The 25,694-nt window shown below is 32.8% G+C and overlaps 1 protein-coding gene across 4 annotated transcripts in view; it reads right to left on the bottom strand.

Moving 5' to 3' along the window:
- Nucleotides 1-25,694, bottom strand: part of VPS13A (vacuolar protein sorting 13 homolog A) — a 250,011-nt gene that overhangs the window by 123,560 nt on the left and 100,757 nt on the right. For all 4 annotated transcript variants that reach the window (XR_014020362.1, XM_081278758.1, XM_081278759.1 and 1 more), the window contains exons 30-39: nt 24,886-25,002; nt 24,701-24,804; nt 22,346-22,513; nt 20,588-20,892; nt 16,468-16,615; nt 12,665-12,812; nt 6,026-6,153; nt 5,386-5,555; nt 4,701-4,915; nt 3,682-3,914 (exon numbers count right to left, since the gene is read on the bottom strand). Coding sequence is in view for 3 of the 4 variants with exons in the window: in XM_081278758.1 (XP_081134884.1) it covers nt 3,682-3,914; nt 4,701-4,915; nt 5,386-5,555; nt 6,026-6,153; nt 12,665-12,812; nt 16,468-16,615; nt 20,588-20,892; nt 22,346-22,513; nt 24,701-24,804; nt 24,886-25,002 (1,736 nt within the window). In the remaining variant the exon portion in view is untranslated. The remainder of the gene's footprint in view (nt 1-3,681; nt 3,915-4,700; nt 4,916-5,385; nt 5,556-6,025; nt 6,154-12,664; nt 12,813-16,467; nt 16,616-20,587; nt 20,893-22,345; nt 22,514-24,700; nt 24,805-24,885; nt 25,003-25,694) is intronic.

Below are 25,694 nucleotides of genomic sequence, written 5' to 3'. Positions count from 1 at the left end.
ATCAAAACAGGCGGGTGGACCAATGGTACAGAATAGAGGACACAGAGAATAATCCACAAAGCTACAACTATCTTATATTTGATAAAGGAGCTAAAAGCATGCAATGGAGGAAGGATAGCATCTTCAACAAATGGTGTTGGGAAAACTGGAAATCCATATGCAACAAAATGAAACTGAATCCCCTCCTCTTGCCATGCATAAAAGTTAACTCAATGTGGATCAAGGAGCTAGATATCAAATCAGAGACTCTGTGTCTGATAGAAGAAAAAGTTGGCTCCGATCTACATATTGTGGGGTCGGGCTCCAAATTCCTTAATAGGACACCCATAGCCCAAGAGTTATATACAAGAATCAACAAATGGGACTTACTTAAACTAAAAAGTTTTTTCTCAGCAAGAGAAACAATAAGAGAGGTAAATAGGGAGCCTACATCATGGGAACAAATTTTTACTCCTCACACTTCAGATAGAGCCCTAATATCCAGAGTATACAAAGAACTCAAAAAATTAAGCAATAAGATAACAAATAACCCAATCAACAAATGGGCCAAGGACCTGAACAGACACTTCTCAGAGGAGAACATACAATCAATCAACAAGTACATGAAAAAATGCTCACCATCTCTAGCAGTCAAGGAAATGCAAATCAAAACCACCCTAAGATACCATCTCACTCCAGTAAGATTGGCAGCCACTATGAAGTCAAACAACAACAAGTGCTGGCGAGGATGTGGGGGAAAGGGTACTCTTGTACATTGCTGGTGGGACTGCAAACTGGTGCGGCCAATTTGGAAAGCAGTATGGAGATTCCTGGGAAAGCTGGGAATGGAACCACCATTTGACCCAGCTATTGCCCTTCTCGGACTATTCCCTGAAGACCTTAAAAGAGCGTACTACAGGGATACTGCCACATCGATGTTCATAGCAGCACAATTCACAATTGCTAGACTGTGGAACCAATCCAGATGCTCTTCAATAGATGAATGGATAAAAAAAATGTGGCATTTATACACAATGGAGTATTACGCATCACTAAAAAATGACAAAATCATGGAATTTGCAGGGAAATGGATGGCACTAAAGCAGATTATGCTTAGTGAAGCTAGCCAAACCCTAAAAAACAAATACCAAATGTCTTCTTTGATATAATGAGAGCAACTAAGAACAGAGAAGGGAGGAAGAGCAGGAAGAAAAGGTTAACATTAAACAGAGACATGAGATGGGAGGGAAAGGGAGAGAAAAGGGAAATTGCATGGGAATGGAGAGAGACCCTCATTGTTATACTAAATTACATATAAGAGGTTGTTAGGGGAATGGGAAAAAAAATAAGGAGGGAAATGAATTACAGTAGATGGGGTAGAGAGAGAAGATGGGAGGGGAGGGGAGGAGGGATAGTAGAGGATAGAAAAGGTAGCAGAATACAACAGTTACTAATATGGCATTATGTAAAAATGTGGATGTGTAACGGATGTGATTCTGCAATCTGTATTTGGGGTAAAAATGGGAGTTCATAACCCACTTGAATCTAATGTATGAAATATGATATGTCAAGAGCTTTGTAATATTTTGAACAACCAATAAAAAAAAATGCTCACAACAGACTCCTTACATTACAGAGATTAATTGTGGTAGGGAGTACTGCCCCAAGTTGAAGACCACTGAATAACAAAGAGAAAAGATAAAATATATGAGATAAAGTGATGATGTTTGGGTAAATATGTGGAAATATGTTCTATGAAACTCACATTTTTCAGCACATACAGTTTCCTTCTTCTCAAAATACATTCCTATGATTCCTCCTGCCCAAGTTTAAGATCTACTTATCCTTCAGGTTATCACCATAAATATGACTTCCAGTGAAAAGTGCCCCCCCCACAACAGATAACCCCAACAAATAAACATAATGCTGGTATACTACAGGAAAATCTATCAACATAATTTAACATAAGAATAGGAAAAACTAATCTTTTTTTTCAACAGTCTGCCAATAGTCACACAATAAAATGCTACACTTAATAAGATATTTTCTGTCATAAAATTAGATATATAAGACTTTATATCTCAACATACTAAAGGTTTTATATATAAAATTAAACAATAAAAGTAATAATATCACTTCATTTGTTGCTTCTATTTTTCCCTTCTTTCTATATAAACATTACCTACTATATCTCTTCTGCATTCTCTCTCACTTTTTGAAACTGTAAACGCTTTCCTAACTTCCTAATACATCTCTTTCCCCCTAATTTACTATACTTTTTCCATCTTTCAGAACTAACTGGCCCCCATCATTAATGCTAATACATTCATTAGTGCTGTGGATGATATACTTGACACCTGCTGTTTGCTTTAAAGACAGATCCAGGTCATGGTTATTTTCCTTAGAGCCTCACTTTTCTTAATAATGAGCAACTTTGGGCTGGGGATGTGGCTCAAGCGGTAGCGCGCTCGCCTGGCATGCGTGCGGCCCGGGTTCGATCCTCAGCACCACATACCAACAAAGATGTTGTGTCCGCCGAGAACTCAAAAATAATAAATATTAAAAAATTCTCTCTCTCTCTCTCTCTCTCTCTCTCTCTCTCTCTCTCTCTCTCTCCTCTTTCACTCTCTCTTTAAAAAAAAATAATGAGCAACTTTGCAAACTAAGACAAGGTTTATTTAGTATCTTAATTTTTTCATTTACTGGGGATTGAACCCATTGGGCTTAACCACTGAGCAACACACATAGCCCTTTTTGTATTTTATTTAGAGATAGGGTCTCACTAAGTTGCTTGGTGCCTCACTAGACTGCTGAGGCCAGCTTTGAAATCTTGATCCTCCTGCCTCAGCCGCCAAAGCCTGAAGTTCGGATGTTCAACACAACATGGTCAGGCCTTGGATTACAGGCGTGTGCCACCATGGCCAGCCTATTTAATATCTTTCTTAAAAAATATTTATTGTCTTACTTTTAGATGGACACAATATCTTTATTTTACATTTACGTAGAGCAAGTGCTCTACCTCTGAGCCACAACCCCAGCCTGTATTTAATATCTTAATCAATATATATTAACTTAAAATTATAATGTCTATTATATTTCATAATTAGAATATTTATGCTTCTATTACTCCTTTAGAAGCCAAAACATTTTCAGGTGTATTTTTTTGAACTATTGGGAATCTATGAAAATAAACTAAGAATTAAGAGTTTTAAGGAGGAAGAAAACCAAGTGACTACTAGTGAGTCAAATTCAAATATGAAGTATATCAAAGCAAATTGCTGAGGTTGAAAATATGTTATATGCAGACAAGCAAAACACCCAAATGGGAGATTAAAAGGGAAAATAATAAAACTGAAACAACACAGAAAACAACTGGTAGAAAGTCCTAAAAGTCAAAGAGCAGTTTGAAACTGACATGGTTAGAAATTCAGAGTAAGATCTTAATTGAAAAGTATCAAGAGGAAACCAACTTCTTATAAGAAAATTCCCACAAATACACACAACAATGAAGAACATCTACAAAAATGAAAAAAAAATTGAAAACTGGTATAATAATATTCTAAATGAGGCTCTTCAAACAGAGACAAAGTTATTATACAGAACAAGGTTGGAAAGAAAATAGGAAATTTTCACTCCTAAAAATGATATATATTATATATTAAATCAGTTACAATTAAGCAAATAATTAGTTAGTAAACTCACAGTAGTGATTTTGCCTTTTCTCTTGGCTGGAAGAAATGGGCATGCTCTGATTTGGAGATCTTTAATAGCAGCAGTTATTGTACTATTTTTACTGTCACCTTTACAGCAAATTTCACATTGTGTTGTAATGACCAAGGCAGGAGCATCATTTTTTGTCATGTCAGCCACAAACACAATTTCAGGGTTTTTAATAAGAATATTAACTTCCCATTTCTCTGACTCCTGTACAGGTGCTAAAATAAAAATGATAATTCAACATCTTAAATATATATGTATTTTTTATATAAGTATTACTTATAAGTATTTTATTATTTATGAGAAAAACATGTTTCTCTAAGTACAAAAGGAAAATAAAAGAATCATAGATCCCCAAATCATCTACTCAAAATTTCTCTTTTTTTTTTTTTGTTTGTTTTTGGTGGCACTGAAGATTAAACCAATGGACTCATGCATACTAAGTACATGCTCATTCAAGCTCCAATTCTCTCATGACTTGGAGAAACACTAACAACTGTGGGACAAAATCTTTACTATTTAAGGGCACAACTGGAACCTAATCTAGATTCCAACTCTCAACCCGATACTCTTTCTACTACATGAAATATGTTAAAAATATAAAAATTATATGTAAAAGCTATTTATCAACAGAACAGAATAAAACACAAATATATTAAATTAAGGTATTATCTTTGATCCCCAAAAGATGTGGTGGGTTCTTATTCTCCCTACTTGTTTTCTTTCGGCAACAAATTTGTTCATATTGTTGCCTGTAGATAAGCAAATTACTTATTCCAATATAGGTCTCATAATTTTGTAACCCAATATATATTTGCACTGTCAAAAAAAATATAAACTGCATATACTCTCAGAAAACACATTAAGGGTTTCCTCCTACTCTGAACAATAAAGATTTTAATTTATTTCTGCATTTACTCTGATCATCTAAATGGCTAACCAAGATAAATACTATTATAGTATTTCAAAAGTAAAGATATTAAATATTTTAACTGGTAACTAACCTTCTTTAGAAGTCCATGCTTGAACATTGGTCTCTGTAATAGACCCTGCTGTGTATGCCTCCAAAAAGACATTTGCAACTGTCAGCAGGAATTCCACACTTGCACAAATATACATTTCTTGAAAGACTGCATCAGTCACAGAACCATCTCTGATTTTCCTAAACTTAACATCCATCATGTCCTTTTTGTCAAACCCAACTGTCAGTCCTATCATTCTGAAAAACACAATAACAATGCCTATGTATGAGTAATTTACAAATAACCAAATACACCAATTAAAACTTTAAGGCCTCTTATTCTTTTACTGAGAACAAATAAGCACTCTGAAGTCATGTCTCCTAGGAAGACCCACAAAGTGCTATAAATAACAGACCTTTAAACTTCTGGAGCATAAATACTTCATAAATTAGAAACTTCATGTTTAAGAAATTATCATTTTTGAAAGTCAGCATGCTTTTCCCCATTTATTTTTATTTATTCAATGAATCTATCAACTGTCTAGTAAGAGCATATAACTAAACCAGAACTTTTCAAATGTAACATGAATATCATGACTTGACTGAACTGAAGCTCTGAAGATCCTAAGATGTAAATAGAAAGTTAAAATGTAATCCTAAAGGTATGCTCTATACAATATACCAACAATTTCTAACGTAAAAATTCAGAATGCTATTATAATACATACCTAGGAGTTGCTTTCTTGATGTGAGGTCTTTTATCATCTAAAATACAGTTTCTTAATGAGAAAGAAGAAAATATTGATTCATCTGTATACATTTTTAAATTACTTGTAATATTTTCCAACTTAAATTCAGCAAGTTTCAAAGAAGGATCACGAACATCTGTAAAAGCCTCCTGCGGAATAAGAAATCCAAACAGAAATCTGAAAATTATACAAAAATAGGTTTAAAGTATACTTTATGATATAAACTACTAGAAATTATTATATCTGCTTATCTGAAATATCAAAATTCTCTAATTTCGGGAGTGATGCAGGGGCTAATTCCAGGGCTTTGCACATGTTGAGTATGTACTTTACTGCTAAGCTATATATATATCCTCTGCTCCAAAATTCTATATTGTCAAAGGACTCTCCAATAAAATGCCAAAAACAATTTATTTTTCACATTATTAGTTATATAAAAGTAATAGCTAATTAAAAATGGAAATAGTCAAAATTATTGTCAATTTAAAGTGAAAAGATCAACCATTTCTTCAGAAGAACACTACAAAATACACACAGAATATGAACAAGCATTACTGATGAACATTCACATATATAATTTTTCACAATAAAATGTATTTTCTTTCCTTCCTCAACTTACCTGTTCAGGACCTGGACTATACAGTACCATGGTGAGATAATCAGTTTTGAAACTCATATTTAGTGTTGTCTTAACTTGAGAAGCATGTGAATGTACTTCTACAACAGCAGCTGTTACCACAGTTGCACCTTGAAAAATTATTAAGAGAAAAAAATATGAAAAGTAGCTTATTATAACAACCATGAAATAGATTCAACAAATTAAGATGTTATTCAAGAAAATTAAAAATATTAGAAATTCACATATAGAATTTCTGGCTTGAGATTCTTTGCATAATAATTTGGGAATATTAAACACTCAGCACTCCTGTTTTCTATCAATGCTTTCATTTCTACTTTTATAATTTGGGAATAATAAAACTAACCACAGGGTTTGTTTTGAAGATTAAGTAAATCAGCATGTGTAAAATGTATACTAAAGTGCTTAACAATAAGTAAATAAAGCACATCACATAGTTTAATATTGAAATTTTACTTTTAAAAAATAAGACCAAATAAGACACATTAGATGTTATTTTAAAAATTGTTCCACTAATCAGGACTCAAATATTGTGTTTCCTAGATTTAAATTTTAATGAGAATATTATACGTATATGATATATATTAAATGGGCTTATAAGGAAAACACATCAATTCCTAATTCTCATTCAACCCAACTCAAGAGACAAGATCAACATTCCAGGTAATTTATTTCTAATTAAGATAAAATTTACATAAAATAAAATAAATGAATCCTATCCGAACAACTTAATGAGACTTCATAAATGTATACATCCATGTAACCAACCCCCCAACATATGGAACATTTAAATCTCCCCCCCAAAAGTCTCCTTAATTGATCTTTCCAGTCAAATTCCAACATCCCTACCATTCTAATTTCAATCATCATGGATTAATTTTGTCTGTACCTAAATTCTATTTCAATGGAATAATATAGATTGTACCATTTCATGGTTGGCTTCTTTCAGTGAACATAATGTTTCTGAGATTTATTTATGTTACTACATGCATCAGTAGTTCACTTATGGAAGTAATCATGCACTCTGAAAACAGTTTATTCATTCACCTATTGAAAAACATTTGGATTATTTTTAGATTTGGACTTCTATGAATAAATCATTCTGTGTATATACACACTTATTTTGGAATAGGGTGGGGTTAAATACCTAAGTGTGGAGTTACTCTATAATAGGTAGGTGTATATTAACAAACAAACTCTTTGTCAAACTGGTTATACTACTTCATATTCCAACAGGTCATATGTAAAAGTTTTAGCAATTCCATTTTCTCCATCAACATTTGGCATTGTAAGTCTATTATAATAGTCTGGTAGACTGAAGTTTATCTCATAAAAATTATAATAGCCATTTTTCATGTATTTACTATCCATTTACACATCATCCTCTCTCAAATATCCATATCTTTTGATAATTATTTTGTTTTCAAAAAGTTGCTACTGAATTATTGTAATGTATTCTGGGCTTAAGAACCATAACACACCAGGAATATGTTTCTTTTTTATTATTAAATTATTTATTTGAATTTGTCATACATGATGACAGAATGCAACTCTTTCATACTACACATACAGAACACAATTTTTCAAGTCACTGATTATACATAAAGTATTTTCACACCATTTGTGCCTTCATACGTGTACTTAGGGTAATGATGTCTAACTTATTCCACCATCATTCCTATCCCCTTGCCCCGCCTCCTTTCCCCTCCCTCCCCTTTGCCTTTCATTACCTTGATACTATCTTTGATGATGAAAAATTTTGATAGTCTATATATAAAGTTTCTCTTTTATGATTGGAGCTTTTGCATCTACCTAGGATATCTCTGGCTATCATATGATCAATGAAGATAATCTTTCATGTTTTCTTCCATGAGTTTAAAGTTTTAGCTTTTAAATTTTACATTTTGCATCCATTTCAAATTATATTTTGTATGTGGTGTAAAGGGGTAAGTTTCACTTTTTCCCACATTTACCCACTTGTGACAATATCATTGTTAAAAAGCCTATCCTTTCCATATTTAATACAATCTCAAAAATCAACTAACTATATTTTTGTATCTACTAAACTCTATTGTCTTCCGATCTATATGTCTGGATTTTGCCAGCAGTATATATCTCCATTGTTAACAAATTTATAGCAAGTTTTAAAATTAGAGTAAATCTTTGGTCTTCTTTTGCAATGTTGTTTTCAAACTGTTCTTGGTTTTTAGCATTTCCATATAAAGTTTAAAAGCAAATTTTCGATTTCTATTAAAATGAAGTCTGACAAGGATTATGCTGAATCTACAATGCTCCAAAACCATACACTTCTCCATCATATTTAAATCATTTAGTTTCTCTCATCAGTCAGTATAGAGGACTTGCATAATTTCTGTAAACTTCTTCCCATGTGTGACTTTTGATGCTGCTATAAATAATGTTTTTTAAAAATTTATTTTTCAACTGTTACTGAAGATATTTACAAATTGCATCTTGTATCCTGTTAAAATGCTAAATTTATTTATTAATCCTAGGAATTTGCTAAATACTTCTTAGTGTTTTCTACATGATGGGTCAAGGTGAGACAAAAGGCAGTGATATTTTCCTTTATCCTATTAATCCTTTCCTCAGCCTTACTCTTTTGTAATTGTCTGCTAGAAGAATAATGACATGAATGGTGACTGTGCACATTCTTGCCGTGATCCTTTTTTTGGTGGGGGGGAATACTTTCAATATTTTGTCAAAAAAAAAAAATGTATGCTTCTCAATTTTTTAGTTTTTAAATAGGTGCTGAATTTTGTCAAATGTACTTTGTGCATAACTCGAGATGACCATATGATAGCCCCACTGCCTTTAGTCTTTTAATTTGTTCAATTACATTTATTTTCAGTGTTAAACCAACTGTCACCCACGATAATTATCACTTGAGATGAACTTTCTTTATATCTTTATTATTAGATTCAATATTATGTTGTAGCTAGCATTCACTGTCATGAAATTATTCATAATATTCACTTATTATCCTGTTAGTGGTCTGTAAGTAATCTATTTAAATCTTATATTGAGAATTTATATTTGTGGGGACAAGTTCATAGAGTATTGCATACATGGCATATGTTAAGAGTATCTGAGTGGCAGGCCATTCCCCTGTGCTAGGCCCATGAGCAGCAGGCCAATTACCTGGTAGGCACAACCCTGGGCATCAGGCCATGTGTTGCAGTCCCTGTGCTTGCTCCACAGCCCTCTCCTGGACTGGTCACTGCAAGCAGAGTTAGCAAAAAATTGTATTGGTGGCTGCATATAATCTACTTAGCTATTGCCTGAGTATATATACATAGTAACTGCACAATAAAATCAGACCAGCTTCCTGCTTGGTCTCTGGGGGTCTTGATTAGCGACTCCGCAGCCACACTCTCGTCTACCCTGTTCTGTGGACTTCCTCACTGGACGAGAGAGAGCCCACAGATCTGTTCATTAGTCTTTCTAGGGTTTATCAATTTTAATAGTCCTTCCAATAAACCTATTAAATTGACTTAAACTTCTCTATTGTTCATCTGTTCTCTTTTGTTTTTTCTATTCTTATTTCTGTGGGAATGGAACTACCATTTGACCCTGCTATTGCCCTTCTTGGACTATTCCCTGAAGACCTTAAAAGAGCATGCTACAGGGATACTGCCACATCAATGTTCACAGCAGCACAATTCACAATAGCTAGATTGTGGAACCAACCCAGATGTCCTTCAATAGATGAATGGATAAAAAAAATGTGGCATCTATACACAATGCAGTACTATGCAGCAATAAAAAAGGACAAAATCATAGAATTTGCAGGGAAATGGATGGCACTAGAGCAGATTATGCTTAGTGAAGCTAGCCAATCCCTAAAAAACAAATACCAAACGTCTTCTTTGATATAATGAGAGCAACTATGAACAGAGCAGGGAGGAAGAGCAGGAAGAAAAGATTAATATTAAACAGAGACATAAGATGGGAGGGAAAGGGAAAGAAAAGGGAAATTGCATGGAAATGAAGGGAGACCCTCATTGCTATACAAAATTACATATAAGAGGGTTGTGAGGGGAATGGGAAAATAAACAAGGAGAGAAATCAATTACAGTAGATGGGGTAGAGAGAGAAGATGGGAGGGGAGGGGAGGGGGGATAGTAGGGGATAGGAAAGGTAGCAGAATACAACAATTACTAATAGGGCATTATGTAAAATTGTGGATGTGTAACCGACGTGATTCTGCAATCTGCATTTGGGGTAAAATTGGGGGTTCATAACCCACTTCAATCTAATGTATGAAATATGATATGTCAAGAGCTTTGTAATGTTGTGAACAACCAATAAAAATAAATAAATAAATAAATATTTAAAAAAATGAAAATTCTTCTTTCCCATTCTAACAGTAGCTAAAAAATCATGGAAAATTCAGCACACTGTATTTCTGCATTACAATATACAGATTTCTTTCTTAAAAACAGAAAACTTACAATTCTCTCTATGCCACTTATAAAATATAGTTAAGTCCTCATCACACAAATTATGTACAATTTATGCTACTTTTCTTAGGATATAGGACATGATTCTACCTATCTTTTCTTCTTCTTCTTTTCTATTTTTTTTTTTTTTTGTTGTTGTTGTTGTTCATTAAATAGTCTCGGTTCCTTTTTAATGAAAACCAAGTACTTCCAGCTTAGTCACATATATAATTTTGGGATTTCTTTAAAATGCACTGCTGGGTAGAACCATTATTGTTTGATCACATATTTTCCTCTTTCTGATTCCTAGTTTACCTTGCTGGAACATATTTTTAAACTCAACTTTTTAGGTGTAGATATTTGGGAGTTTGAGTACATGTTTTAAATGTATTTTTTAGTTATAGTTGGACACAATACCTTTATTTCACTTATTTATTTTTATGTGGTACTAAGGTTCCAACCCAGAGTGCAAGCAGATTGCTCTACCACTGAGTCAGAACCGCAGCCCAGAGTACACTTTAATCAATGAAAAATCTAAGAATTCTTTTGTTTTCACATTTTAGATGATGGTTTGGCCATATACAGAATCCTAGCTTTAAAATCACTTTTCTCAGAATTCTGAAATATTGCTCTATTTTCACCTATTATCCAGATTCCCATCTTATCAAGTTCTACTGATAATGCAAAAGCAATACACCCCCGAACACACACACACACACACACACACACACACACACACACACACACAATCAATAATCTAGTCATTTGTTTCCCAAACCCCTAGTAGGCAGCCTGTTTCTTTTTTTCTCGTAACTTTTAAAATCTTACCATTTTTGGTTCTGATAGTTTAAAAAAGGAAATTTTTTTTTACATGGGGAGACATAGTTTACTCAAGCTGCTTAAAATCTGATAGATTCTTTATAAGAGTTGACTTGATATTTTACTTAAATACAGAGTTTAATACATATTTGGAAGCTTTCATTCTCTCAGATATTTCCCCTGCAGTATCTATTATTCTGGAATTGGGCTTTCTGAACTGAAGCAACACTTTTTCATCCCTGTGTTTTTGGGGACTTGTAGTTTATTATGATACTACCTCTGCTGCTACAGTTTCGATAAAGAAACTCTCTAAAATAGAATGTGAGAGAAGAGAATTTCTTTATTTTAGAGAGTTGCTAACAGTGGCTCAATTATGCAAAATTTAGTATGCTACACTTCTGCACTACAAGTATATACTGTTCAATTATTTGTTTATTTTAGAAAACACTAATGTATTTATTGTTTCTTTCATGCTTGTGCTCTTGTGATTTTTCCTCAAATCTGACCATTTATGTTTAACAATAAAGGACTGTGTTGATTAGATAGTAAGGATGGGTTTCCAATACTGCTGTAAATGTAAGGTTATTTTTGTGTAAGGATTCTCCAAGTGGTAAAGCTATATAATACCTCAGGGCTTTGAAAATGTAGACATCATGGATAAGTAGGTTTTACTTTATGGTAGGTAGGTTTGAGGATCTCCAAATTGTACAATGAGGATAACACTTCATTATTGTGCATCAAAATCATCTTAGCATTCCTAACTAACCCAATTTTTCACATGCTAGTACTGAATTTAGCACCCAGCTATATTCCACATAGCACTTTGGATCTAACACTGGAAAACAACTTTCTAAGTAATGATTCCTTCTATCCTATTTTTCAGCCGTTTATCTTGAAAACATATGTTAAAACCCATCACCTACAATGATCATCTTTCTATATACACTCATAATATTTTGATATTCCTAATACCATTGTATACTATTATAAGGATAACGGAGAGGATTGCAAGCAGATGGAAGGTCCTATAGGAAAGTTGATAAAAAAGTAACAAAACAGAACTAGGAATTTTAATTCAAAGGATAAATATCAACAGAATGACTAATAAAAGAGATAATTTATGAATGTCTAAATGGAATTAGAGCATTAGAAAGAGATTTATTAATCCTATGAGAAGAAGAAAGAGAAAGGGAAAGGAAAGAAAGAGAGGAGAAAGGAAAAAAGGAATAGAAGAAAGGAGAAAAGAGGGAGATGGGGCAGGGGACAAAGGAGAGGAGGGGGAGAATAAATAGAGAGAGGACAGAAAGCATGAAAAGGGGGAACAAATTTAAGGTTAACTTACCTCCTGAATGGTATGAAGCATTAGCTACTCCATTAGAATTGCCAGAGTCGTCTTTCACACTAGCAGGTGAGGCATGAACATCTTCATACCATAAGTTGCCATATAATGTTTTAAAAATAGTAGTCATATCTTCTTGACTAAGAATAAACTATTTAAAAAAATAATTTAGGAAAATAAAAAAAGAAAATACAAGGAAAAATGTTATGGGCCAGGGTAAGGCGATGACCAAACAGACTCCATTTTACCGAGACTCCGTATCATGTAAGAAATGCTTCTCCCATGGGAAAGCCCCAACTCTGTACCCATCAATAGTTACCTAGCAATTCTTATACAATGTAAAATTGTTCTCTCTGCTTTCTATATTTCTAGGGCAACGTACCTTGTCAGAGATTAACCGTCTAGACTTTAGTAACCATTCTCTAACTTGTACTCAACTAGGATCATTTTGACCCACTTCCTTTCTGCTTGCTTGCTGCTATGTCAACCTGGAAAGTCTTGTGGGAAATACCAAAGTACCCATTGTACTGTCACGTTAACTGCACAATTCAGCTTCTGTACTTCCTTGCTTATATTGGCTAAACCCTCAAACGTCCCTTTTGTGGGTTTTTTGTTTTTGTTTTTGGCTTACAATATGAGGCCAACTGAAGGTAGGCGCGTCACTCTGACCATCTCGCTTTTAGAGAGTTAGAGTGTCTGCTGGTGGCCAGCAATAAAAGCTTAATTGGAATGGCAATGTGTGGTCTGAGAGTTATTTGAGGGTCTCGGTATTGGTATAACAAAAAAAAAAAAAAAAGATTTGTTCTTTTTAATACCCCTATATCCTTCCCTTAAAATTCTCATGTAAGAAAAATGAAAAACTTATTTAATTTTAGCTCTCTAACTGAAATTTAGATTAAAATTTTAATGCATAAGAACATTCAGTTTTCTAAATGCCATGTGATCTTTAGGAATTTGTGAAATACACAACTAAATTAGATAACTACTGCCAGTGAACTACTTGCTATGAATGTGCCAAATAATCCAGTAATTTTAAACCTTTAAAATGAACTTTCATTGGTCAGTAGTTATCCAATACTTTGGACATTTTTTATTATTAATCATCTATTTTATAAAAGATAGAACAGCCAAACTAACAGTATATTTGTGTGATGAAATATATAATGTGTTTTGCATGAATTATTTTATTTCAATCTCACAAAAGTCTTAAGTATGTGAAATATAATCCTGATTTTATAAGAAAATAAACCTAAACAGTTAAGTAAAATGCTTAAGTTCACATAAACTTCAATAACTCCCTCACAGTTAACTTCAAACCCCACATGTTTTGAAATTAGCCTATACCAACACCATAAGACCTATTATGAGAGATATAGTGGTTAATTGTATGTACACACAAAGGTATGGTATGTTTCATTAGTTTGGTTCACAGTAGCTAAATATCTTGTCAAATATTATTCTAGACATTCTTCTAAAGTTTTTTGTTAGATGAGATTAACATTTAAATCAGTAGATTTTGAGCAAATGAGACTCCTTTCCATGACAGAGTTGACCTCATCCAATCAGTTGAATGCATTCCCTAGAAAGAAGACTGACCCCTTTCAAGCAAGAATTTTGCTGCAGGCTACCTTCAGACTGCTGCAACATCAACATTTTCCTGTGCCTTCTATTGGCCTACCTTGTACCTTTTGAACTTGTTAGCCTCCACATCATATGCACCAATTTCTTAAGCTAAATCTCTCCCTTTTACCCCTACCATACCATTCCTATTATTTATTTCTTTGGAGAACCATGAATAAAGTAACAGCATTTATATGAAAAAAAAATGAGTTTTAAATTGATGTATGTGATCAAGACAGTATTTTTAATTGCGAAATTGTGACTTCATTCTAAACTTGTCAAAACTGTTTTTATTTCTGGTTGTAAAAAGCTAAAGGGATTTTAATTACACAAAATTTTACAGTTGTATTGAAATCAGGCTTCCTTTGACTGTACTTCATCTAGTTTTTAAGATAAAGTCCATATATACTTTATTCATGCTACCTATGTTTTTTTTTAACTTTCATTCATTCTCTTTTACTCATGACAATATTTTGTGCTCATTATGGTGCAAGCATTGCAAAAATAATATGCTCATATAAATTAGTTAACTGAAATTAAATGTTAGAACTTTTAAATCATTTCTTTCAATTAGTACAGTACAATGAATTCCCCTCAAATACTGATTTTTAATCCTAACTCTTCAATCTAGATAGCAGCTCACTGGAAGAAGCTAGAAGAATTGTAAGGATTGCAAGACCGCTGATGTATGGCTCCTACAAGTCAGGGCAGGCAGAAATCAAAAGTTGTTGCACTTGGTCTGCATGCATGAGACTAAATGACTTCATTCCAGCTTTTCTCTGACAGAGAATAAGGTCCTAGGGTATAAACATAAGGTCCAAAAGGGATAAAATATGTGGGCTGTGGAGTGAGCTACGGCAATACTTGCTAATTGTTCAGGTGAATCAGGGTAGGGGAAGACTGAACTTCCTCCTAGTGAATCTGCCCCAGAAGGCACCCAGGTATTTGAAGGTGATCTGCAGCATCACATGAATATTCTGCATGAAGTCTCCCTGAGAACAGTGAGCGAAAACAAAATCTCTGTTGCCACACGAAAATCTGCCTAATAACACAGTGGGGTGTGGATCTTCCTGCATTCTGGGTAGAATATGCTATTTATGTTTTTTTAAGTTTCTATCTGTTCTCTTACCAATATAAAGAGACTTTAAATATTTCAAATATTTATCTGAAGACACCATCCATGCCCAACCCTATAAGTTAACACATTCATATTACCTTACTTACTAAGAGCTTAAAGACTTTCGGTTGACACCATCACATTCTAAACACTGTATATAATTTTGACTTAAAAAGTCTGAAATCTCAAAAATGATGGTTTTCTCTTTTTGAATAAAATTTTATAGAGAAATTTAAAGGAAAACTGGGGATGGAAGGCGGGGAAGGATCTAAGTAGATTTCTTAAAGAATAAACAGAGTATATGTTGCTGTCACTTCAGTAAAGCATGTGATAATAGTTTTAACTTCAATCCAGTCAGAAGGGAAAAATAAGGACTTGTGGGTGGTGTGTTAGAGATCTGCAAAGTAATGTCAATGAACAGACAAAGCTATAACTAAGGTGATGACAACATTTACCATTTTCACCTTCAACCTCCCCACTCTTCTAGACATTCTCTTCCTTTAACTTCTTTTTTTACAGGTTATTTCATATTTTACCATAGCTTTAAATATTATATGCTGATAACTTATCAAATAATATTTCCAGCCAAGACCTTTCCACTAAATTCTCCATGAATACAACTAATTGACTGTTTCCTTCATGGAATTTATCACAATTTATAACTATTTTAAATACGTGTCCATTCACTTTTTACTATCTAACTACTGCATATTCCAGATCACCATCACCATCAACCACTGCCTTAGACTTGTAAGTTACATGAAGTAAAATGTCATATCTTCTTTGTCACTATATCTCCAGCACCTAACACAAGACTTCACACACAGTAAGTACTCATTTGTATTTATATTTTAACTGGCAGCAAATCCTTAAATTAGAGTATCTGTTAAAAGAGCAAACGGAGAATATTAAAAAATTCTAGACTAATAAGTCACAATTTTCCTTCTGACCGAAATGATTATATAAAAATTCTACCCAAAAAAGTTCTTATATCCCAAAGCAACATTTCCCATGAAAAACAACAACAACAAAAACAAAAACAGAAATCAAAGAGCAACCAGAATGTTACCTCCATAGGTTTTAGCTGAGCATTTACATTAAAACAAGGAACTTCTTGGTACGATTCCCAGGACATATTTCGCTCAACAACCACTTCAAGATTTAATGGCAGTAATAGATCCAGTACTTCCTGGTATGCATCATTAAAATACTGAGACCTGTAAGTAGAAACAAAATTTCTATGAATTGTTTCATATATAGTCAGATGAGGGTGGAGGGACAAAGATTAACTTATATAAACTTCTACATAAAAGAGAAATCAATAAATTTTGGATATGATGAAACTCTATTGGGCTACATTTTGCATATCAACATGAGAGATGTTCTGTCCCTATAGAAACAAAGGCGACTTTATCTGATAAATTAATTTTTTAAATAGCATTTTACAATGTGGTAAAAAAGTAACAAAAAATACTCGCTGTATACCAAATCCAGAACTATCTCTATATAATCAGTAAACAATCATTACATAAAACCTCATTATAAAAACATTTTACTACACTGATTCAGATATGTAGCAGAATACTGCATATTTCCTTACTTTAAAAAGAAATAAAGTTGTACTATATGAAATTTCTATTTCTATGGATCAAAATAGCTGAGTATGTATAATTTTATATAAAGCTGAACCATATTTGGTTTTCCAAGTACTGATAAAAGTAGGATTGATGCTCAAGAATCAAGAAAAGATCAGGTCACTGAATTCCTTTGTTAGATAAGAAGTGTACCTCAAAGCTCACATGTAAGAAAATTCAAGAAGGTTCAGAGGTGAAATGATTAGATTTTGAGAGTTGTGATCCAGTCAGTGGATTAATCCACTAAAAAGGATTAACTGGGTTCAATTCGGAAATTAAATGGGTTGTATCTGAAGATAGTAAGGCATGGCTAGAGGAGGCAGGTCACTGGGGACATGCCTTTGGGATTTATATTTTGTCCCTGTTGAGCAGAGCTCTCTCTCTGCATCTTGATTGCTGTGTCCTGAGCTGTTTACTCCTCCATATCTCAGCCATGATCTTTTGCCTCATTTAAAGACTAAGCAATGGAGTCAGCCACCTATGAACATAGACCTCTGAAACCAGGAGCCCCAGATAAACTTTTTCATGTTTCTTGTCAGGCCTTGTGATAAGTAACAAAAAAGCTGACTAAAACACCCTTCAAGGACAATATGACCATAGAAGCTTCCTATTGTATCTTCAAGTGACAATCTCAAACAATTAGTAATGTATTTATAGTTTAACTGACAGCAAATCCTTAAATTAGAATATCAGGATACTACTGTAATTTTAGCTATTGTTTATACAATGGGAAAGAAATATGGGAATCATCAAGGATCTCTCAGAATGTCTAGTTATCAAACCAACTGATGAATGGAATACAGAGTGGCATTATACTTATCCATGCATGCATGCTTGCAATCTCCAACTTAACTGTAATAAAATAAGGAATCTAAAAACTCTATAGGATAATACTGCATATTCAACTTTAATGGCTATATATCATAACATAGAGCTAAGTCCTAAGTCATTTAATCAGCCTTCTATCATGAAAAATATGTTATTTCCAGTTCTTCACTGTAATAAATACTTGGATCATAACCTTCAAAATATTTGAGTAAATAAACTATAAGAAACATAAATACTAAATTAAAACATTATTTCCTCTGGAAAAATCTTTTGTATTAATATTACTCTATATCTTGGGGCTAGATAATTTGGCTATGTGTACCTACAAGTACTTTGAACTTTTTCTATCAAAGTATTTCATATAATGCATTTTAATGTATATAGTCCACTTATGAGTTTCAATTATAGTGAAAACTTCATGGGAAGGCACTGGACTATGTTTATCTTATTCTTTGTTGTGTTACTAGTATTAGTCCAGATTATTGGCATAAGTAATATAATTAATAAATATTTGCTAAACTGTATTCAAGAAATTGGATTAAGATATATACAACAATATAAAGAACTTGCTGTCCTTGCTTATGTGGAAAAAAGTAGTAACTAAACTATATTTTCACAAACCAATTACTTTTTTAAAGTTATTTCAGGAAAAAGTGGTTATACTCTAGTTGAACAATTCTATTTGTAAGAATTCAACCTACAGAAATGAATTGTCCAAAAAAAGTAAAGAAGATGATCCTATCAGTACTGATAAACAAACAAAAAAACAATCATCATTATAGTGTTATAATAGCAAAAAGAAATTGAATCAATTTAAATTCCTAACAAAATTTTTTTAAAAAATCTAAGTAATAAACTATTAAGAAAAAATTATGCATTCAAAATAAAAACATGGAAAAACACAGCCTGTTGTTAGAAAAAAAGCAATGTACAACACAAACCACACAATATAATCCTAATTTTACTGAAGTTAAATATATATGCAGATAAAATGAACTGTAACAAAAAAACCAAATTGTTAGCAGTTATTTTGGGATATTCAAGAGATTGTTAAAAATCTTTTATGCTCATTATCAATAAAATTAACCATTTTGGAGATAAAATAATAAATATTATGATTATTACAGACAATTGTGGACTCTTGTTAAACACAAGCAATCTATTTTACCAATAGATTCACACCTCATTTACATCTACCATTTCTTTAAAACAAACAACACATGATGAAATGAAAGTATAAATATTCTATTTTAGCAATGGAAACTTACAGTTCAAACTCTCCAGGTTACTGAACCACTTGAAACTTCAAGGTATTAATGCATATTATAGCCTACTAATAAAACAGAAATCTCTTATCTTAGTATTTTCCTGTAATTTCCCAAATCCCTGGACTTAGATAACAAATCATTCAACATTTTCCAACTGTCTTCACTAACTATATCATTCATTACTTATCTTAACCGAAACCTGGCTTTCCAAGAAGTTCTATAAACAGATGTCAGTTTTTCTCCAATAACCTGCCTATCTCAGGGTAAGAGAAATAATTTTTCTTAATTTGTGATGATGCCTCCCACCTCTCACTGTTCCTTTAAGAATAACAAGACCCAGGTTTACCACTTTTACTCATGCTATAATACATCAACAAATAGTTCTTATTTTTTTTTTTAAAGAGAGAATTTATTTATTTATTTTTTATTTTAGTTCTCGGCGGACACAACATCTTTGTTTGTATGTGGTGCTGAGAATCGAACCCGGGCCGCACGCATGCCAGGCGAGCGCGCTACCGCTTGAGCCACATCCCCAGCCCCAAATAGTTCTTATTTTTTAAGACGGATATTATTGAATCTCCAATCTATATATGCCTCTATATTCTTTTACATTATCACTACCCTCTTGTCTTTAATATCTTCCATCACCATTATTCATTAGCATGACCCTCATTCAATAGAATCCTGGCCCCCTAAAATTAAGTCAAACCAGCTTGTCAAGAATTCAGTGTCACTCAACAGCTAAACAGTGAAACCAACCTAGATGCCCTTCAACAGATGAAAGGATAAAGAAACTGTGGTATATACACACAATGGAATATTACTCGCATTAAAAGAGAATAAAATTATGGCATTTGAGGTAAATGGGTGGAGTGGGAGAATATCATACTAAGTGAAGTAAGCCAATCCCTAAAAACCAAAGGCCGAGTATTTTTTCTGGTAAGTGGATGCTGATCCATAATAGGGGGTGCTGTGAGAAGAATGTAGAAATTTTGATAGGGCCAAGGGGAAGGAGGAAAAGGGAGGTGGGCATGGGGGCAGGAAAGATGATGGACAGAGATGAACACCATACCCTAGGTACATGTATGACTGCACATGTGGTGTGACTCTACGTCGTGTACAACCAGAGAAATAAAAAGTTGTGCTCTATTTTTGAGTACAATGAATCAAAAAGCTTTCTGCTTTCATGGATAACTGATTAGAACTAATAAAAATAAATTTAAAAAAAGAATTCAGTGTCACTTGAATCCAACTAGCTGTAGCACTTCCAATACAAAACAATTTTAAAAAGACTATAATTGATATTCCCAAAAATATTTGAGGGAGAGAGAATCACAAAATGAAGTATAGTTAAAATAAACTACAATCCCACTGTAAACAATTTAAGCTACCAAAGTCTTTAATGTAAAAATTTAGAAAAAAATTACACTGTACACAAATATACTTGCAAAAAACTTACCTATATAGTCTCATTTCACTCAGCTTTATTGTTATCAAGTCAATAACAGGTGGGGGATAGCTCTGGCTCTCTGATATTTGAACAAATGTATTTTTCATTGTAATAAGTCCAAAATCAGCAATGAAAACATTTTCAGAAACAGGAGACTGTGGGATAACCACAACTGGGGCTTTGATGTGAATATCTAATGCAAATCTAGAACTCCTTTGTGCCAGTTCTTTTACACCAGTAGCAGCCATTCCTGCTGCCTGAACAGTTGCTTCAGCCAAGGCTTGTTTTGCTGCTTGAAAATTATCTATAAAAGCCTAAAGACAGAATAATATTCCTATTAACATTACCATTAGTAAGATGTATTAAATATGTATTAATGTTTCTAAACTTACCTCCATAAGAAAACCTCTTGACTTCACATAACCATGCATTATTTATTCAAAGTCTGTCTAAATTAAATCTTAACTTTCTGATGTAAAAATTGAGAAATAAACACAAAGATATTGATAAAATAAAAATCTAGTCTCTTAAACAAAGCAAAATAAGGACGGGGAATGTTTCACTGATACCTATTCCTTTTATTAGTATACCTTCTCTGAAAGTAAAACAATCATATTTCCACATACAACCTCATTGAAGAGAGGCCATCTATGTTTGTAAAATTTTAAAAGAAAAGATAAAATATCTTTCTTCAAGGATTCTCAAGTAAGTTTTCAAATTTCTAAAATTCTAGAAAAATTACCTTAATAATAAAATATATCTGATTAAAATTAATTTTCACATTCTGAAAAGAACCTACATTTTATTTTCAGTAATTTTTAAATAAAAGGGTATCATAAGAGGGCTCAGTGACATAATGTTTTGAGTAATAAACATAAATTAGACGAAGATTTGTTCATCCTTATATTATGTCTACAAACCTATATGGTAACCTCAATTTGAAAAAAATCACAAAAGTTCTAAGTGATTAAAACTCTAAAATAACAAAAGAGGGCTCCATAGCCCCCAAATATATCCAAGTAAATATATGAATCCCTTTCTTATAAAAACTGCTAATCTTATCAATATGTATGCCATGTTGTATATGTACAATACATATGCATACTTGCCATACTTGGCCTATTTATTCTATTTATATCCTTAGATTTGATTATCTAGTTTATACACCAAAATTTAGAAACAAAAGATTTTTTAAAAAAGTGACATCATAAAGACAGGTATGACACTCACAGGAAAAAATAGTGATGGCAATGGTAAAACAGAAAATAAAATATGAAAAGCACAACTAAAAACGCAGAAGTTTTAGCACAAAGTCATATAGGAATCACATCAGTTCTTGAAGTATCCAAACATCCACAGAATTATAAAGAAATAAGAAATGTAATTTTCTTAATAATGACATGAGACCAAAACAAACTTGTGTTTGGCATTTTTAAAATTGGAGCTGGAAATCAGGCAAAGCAAATACTTAAGTCAATAATATATAAAAGATTTCGATTAATATATAGTATATAACAATAATGCTACATATATTAATGTGGTAATATATAAAATATAATTTCAATTAAATAAAATATACCCATGTGAAAATGATGTTATATAAACAAGGTACTGACCATTTCAGTCACTATTATAAATGGTACACAGAAAATTATTAAATTTTTTTAAAAAGCAAGGAATTCTTGCTATTGTTCATTGGTTTGATTATCTAATTAATACACCAATTCCAAACTAGTATAAAAGAATAAAAATAATTAAAATACTTACTATTATGGAATATAGAAATTTTGTGACAAAAACGACTTCAATGCAACCAACAGTTAAATTAAACCCAACGTCAACCACATTCATATCTGTGTCTGCAGAACCAGCAGTTACATTCGTGTAAAAAACCATTTTGAAGCTGAAAACTTCTTTTCCAGTGATATACACAGCCTTAATGAGAGAACATTCCAATGATTAGAATCCATTTTTTAAGTAAAATGCCTCAGGATAAAAACAAAACAAAGCAAAATATAATAAAAGACATACATATTTGGAAAATATCCCACATATTCAAGCCAGCACAAATGAGGCTACAATTCTCACTGCTTTATTAGAACCTACACTACACAGTTTTTCAAACTGATGGTGGCAGCTCCCTTTGTAGGTCATGAAATCATGTTAGTAGGTATGGCTCAGCATTTTATTTTTAATGAAGAGAAAATTTCAGCATATGCATTCTCACTTAAGAGTTTATACTTTTGTATCCAAGAGTCATCATTTAAATGAAAAATCCTCGCTCACTTTCAAAAGTCTGAAAAAAAACTATATTTACAACTTACTAAAAACTACCTTCTCTTGATCTGAGATATAGGAACAGATTTCCCAGATTCTTTAAAGGGATCTCCTATTTCTATACTCCTCATTCCTTATTGGTTTGTGAAGACCCATCTTAATTGTCAATTTGGAATTACTTACAAAGGCTTAAAATTTCAAGTTCTGTAATACCAGTTAAAAATGGTATAGACGACAGAAGACGTAAAATGTATTCTAATACTTTGGAACATGGGAAGGACACTAATTTACTGTCTTGTCAACTCTCTTAAATTCTAGAAGCAAGAACAGGGAGCTGAAGAACCATCAACAGGCAAATAAATTCCAACCATAGCATAAATAATCCTCAAGAGTCAAAGATATGAGGTCTGAAAAGAAGTCTACAGTATGCTTCTGTCTAGGATGCATGAACTAGAGAGAAAGTCATTCCAAACCCTAAAACAAGAATAAACCAAATAAACTATCACAATTTTTCGTGGAACCATTAGAAATAGAAGGTCTCTTGACAACAAAACACCCTAAAACATAAGGGAAAACTTTCATCTTCAAGGAAAGTCAGAAAATAAGCACCAGCTCACTTGTGGTAGAAAGCAGGATAGAGAGATGCCAGGTACCATACAAGATAGGTAAAATGCCTCAGGATAAAAACAAAACAAAGTGATAAAGATGGACTGTGAACTAATGTGAGATAATGAAACCCTGGAAGCCATAAACACAAGACTAGTTCACACTCAGCTGAAGGTACTTCATGGACCTCTCTGGGAGATCATGAGAAAGACAAAGTAGAACATCAGACAGAGTATTCCTTGGTATATTCCTGGAAAAGAAAAGAAGACTCCAATGCAAAAAAGTCCAAAGAACCACCAGGATTATCCGCTTCTCAGAACAAAATGTTAAGATACAAAAGGGCAGAAATCCTGGCCATCAAGGTTCAGGTGAAGATTCAAAATTCTAGGGACAAGGATATGAGAAAACTATACCTGGGGGAAGAATAAGAAATCCTCCTTGGACAATATCTTTCAAGGTCCCCTTCTGCTGTGACACAGTAGGATATTTGGTCCCATGTAGGAGCCACCAAACATATCAGTTAAATGCCATGAGAAAAAGGGACAGGGTCACCCAGAATGTTCCATTTCTGAGACCTAGAGAAACAGGCAAATGTTCTATGGACCTCTGAAACCATGAGTCCCAAAATAAACTTTTCCTTCTTATAAACTGTTCTAGTCAGGTCTTTGAGTCACAGCAGTGAAAAAGCTGATTAGAATACTCTTAAGTCCATTTGTGCATTTCTCCTTTCTTCTTGTCAAATTCCAAATGGTGACTTCCTGGCTCAAGAAGTACGGGTTTTCTGATCTTACTATTTAATATTCCTTCACTCTTCAGACCTCATTATTCAAGAATTATCTGTCCAACTCCACAAAAGTATCAAATCCAGAATCCCTACTATTTTATACCCAGTAACAAAACACCTACTCTTCAGTCACTAAGCATTCAGTTCAAACAGCTCTCTTAACATAACAGCTATATTGATTAGCATCCCTGGAAATAAGCTTCAAAAAAATCTCAGCCCTTCTGATGTTGGCATCTGAAACTCATTATAACATGCAGGGTATTCGAAGAAAAGAAATGAAATTTGAGATTAGGTAATTTGCTAAGGATCACACAACTACTAAGGAATAGAGCCAAGATAATCTGATTATGCCTGACTATAAAACTCATACACATTGCTAAAATTTAGCAAAGTATGACCACTCTTTAAGGACAATCATATTTAGTGATGTAGTATTAATGAAAACAAATTCTTACCTTTTTGTACATAGCCATTATATCAGAATCCAAAACAATTATATTCCTTAGCTTGGCATTTATTTCCATAACTGAAGTCCTCATAATCATTTCAGAATCAAGTCCTAAGGAAATAAAAAGATGACTAATAGTTTTTATTTCTTTCATTTAATTATTTATTGGATTTATTTTATGAGATTTATTACCTTCAATCTTAATTTCGGCAATGTTATGTTTCTGATCTTGAATAAAAATCCGTATACATGATAATTCTGCTAAAATCTGCAAGGTTATAGTATCTTCATTCATGGATAGTTTTAAAGCTATAAAAAAAAGTCATATTGTAAAATAAAAGGAAAAGTTTAGCAGTTACCATACTACACTTAAAAAGTAACTGAACTATCAAAATAAATAATGATATTAAAAGTCTGCTTTGCATCAACTAAAAGCAAAATAAGATAATTCCTACTGGCTTAGGATTTCTAAAGAATTATCATACCTAATGAAAAAAAAAAGCAAAATGAAATACTGTTCCTAGGGGAGACTACTTATTTGAAACTAAGCAACTGTAGCTATAAAATTCTAAACTTCTAAGACTTGATGTCTACTAGGAAACACCTATCATTGTGAAAATTATAAATTTTTGTTGCTTTTAAATAGTAATAGGCTGAGCACACCTAATCCAAAAATCCAAAACAGGGCTCCAAAATCTAAAACATTTTAGCACACAGGAGACTTAAAAAGTTTCAGATTTTGAAGAATTTCAAATTTTTGGACTGGGATACTCAATTTATTCTGATTAAAAATACACTCTGAACAAAACTGGGGATGTAGCTCATTTGGCAAAGTGCTTGCCTAGCATGTATGAGACCCTAGGTTTGATCCTTAGCACTAAAAGAAGAAAAAAAAAATGTACACACACAAATAATTCACAACTCTGATATTACTCAAATTTTGTTAGTTTTTTTATTTGTTCTGTGGTACTGGGGATTGAATCATACGGCACTTCCCCACT

Source organism: Spermophilus citellus, assembly GCF_964194105.1.
Source record: "Spermophilus citellus genome assembly, chromosome: 2".
Taxonomy (NCBI): Eukaryota; Metazoa; Chordata; class Mammalia; order Rodentia; family Sciuridae; genus Spermophilus; species Spermophilus citellus.
This window is presented reverse-complemented; position numbering and strand designations above follow the sequence as displayed.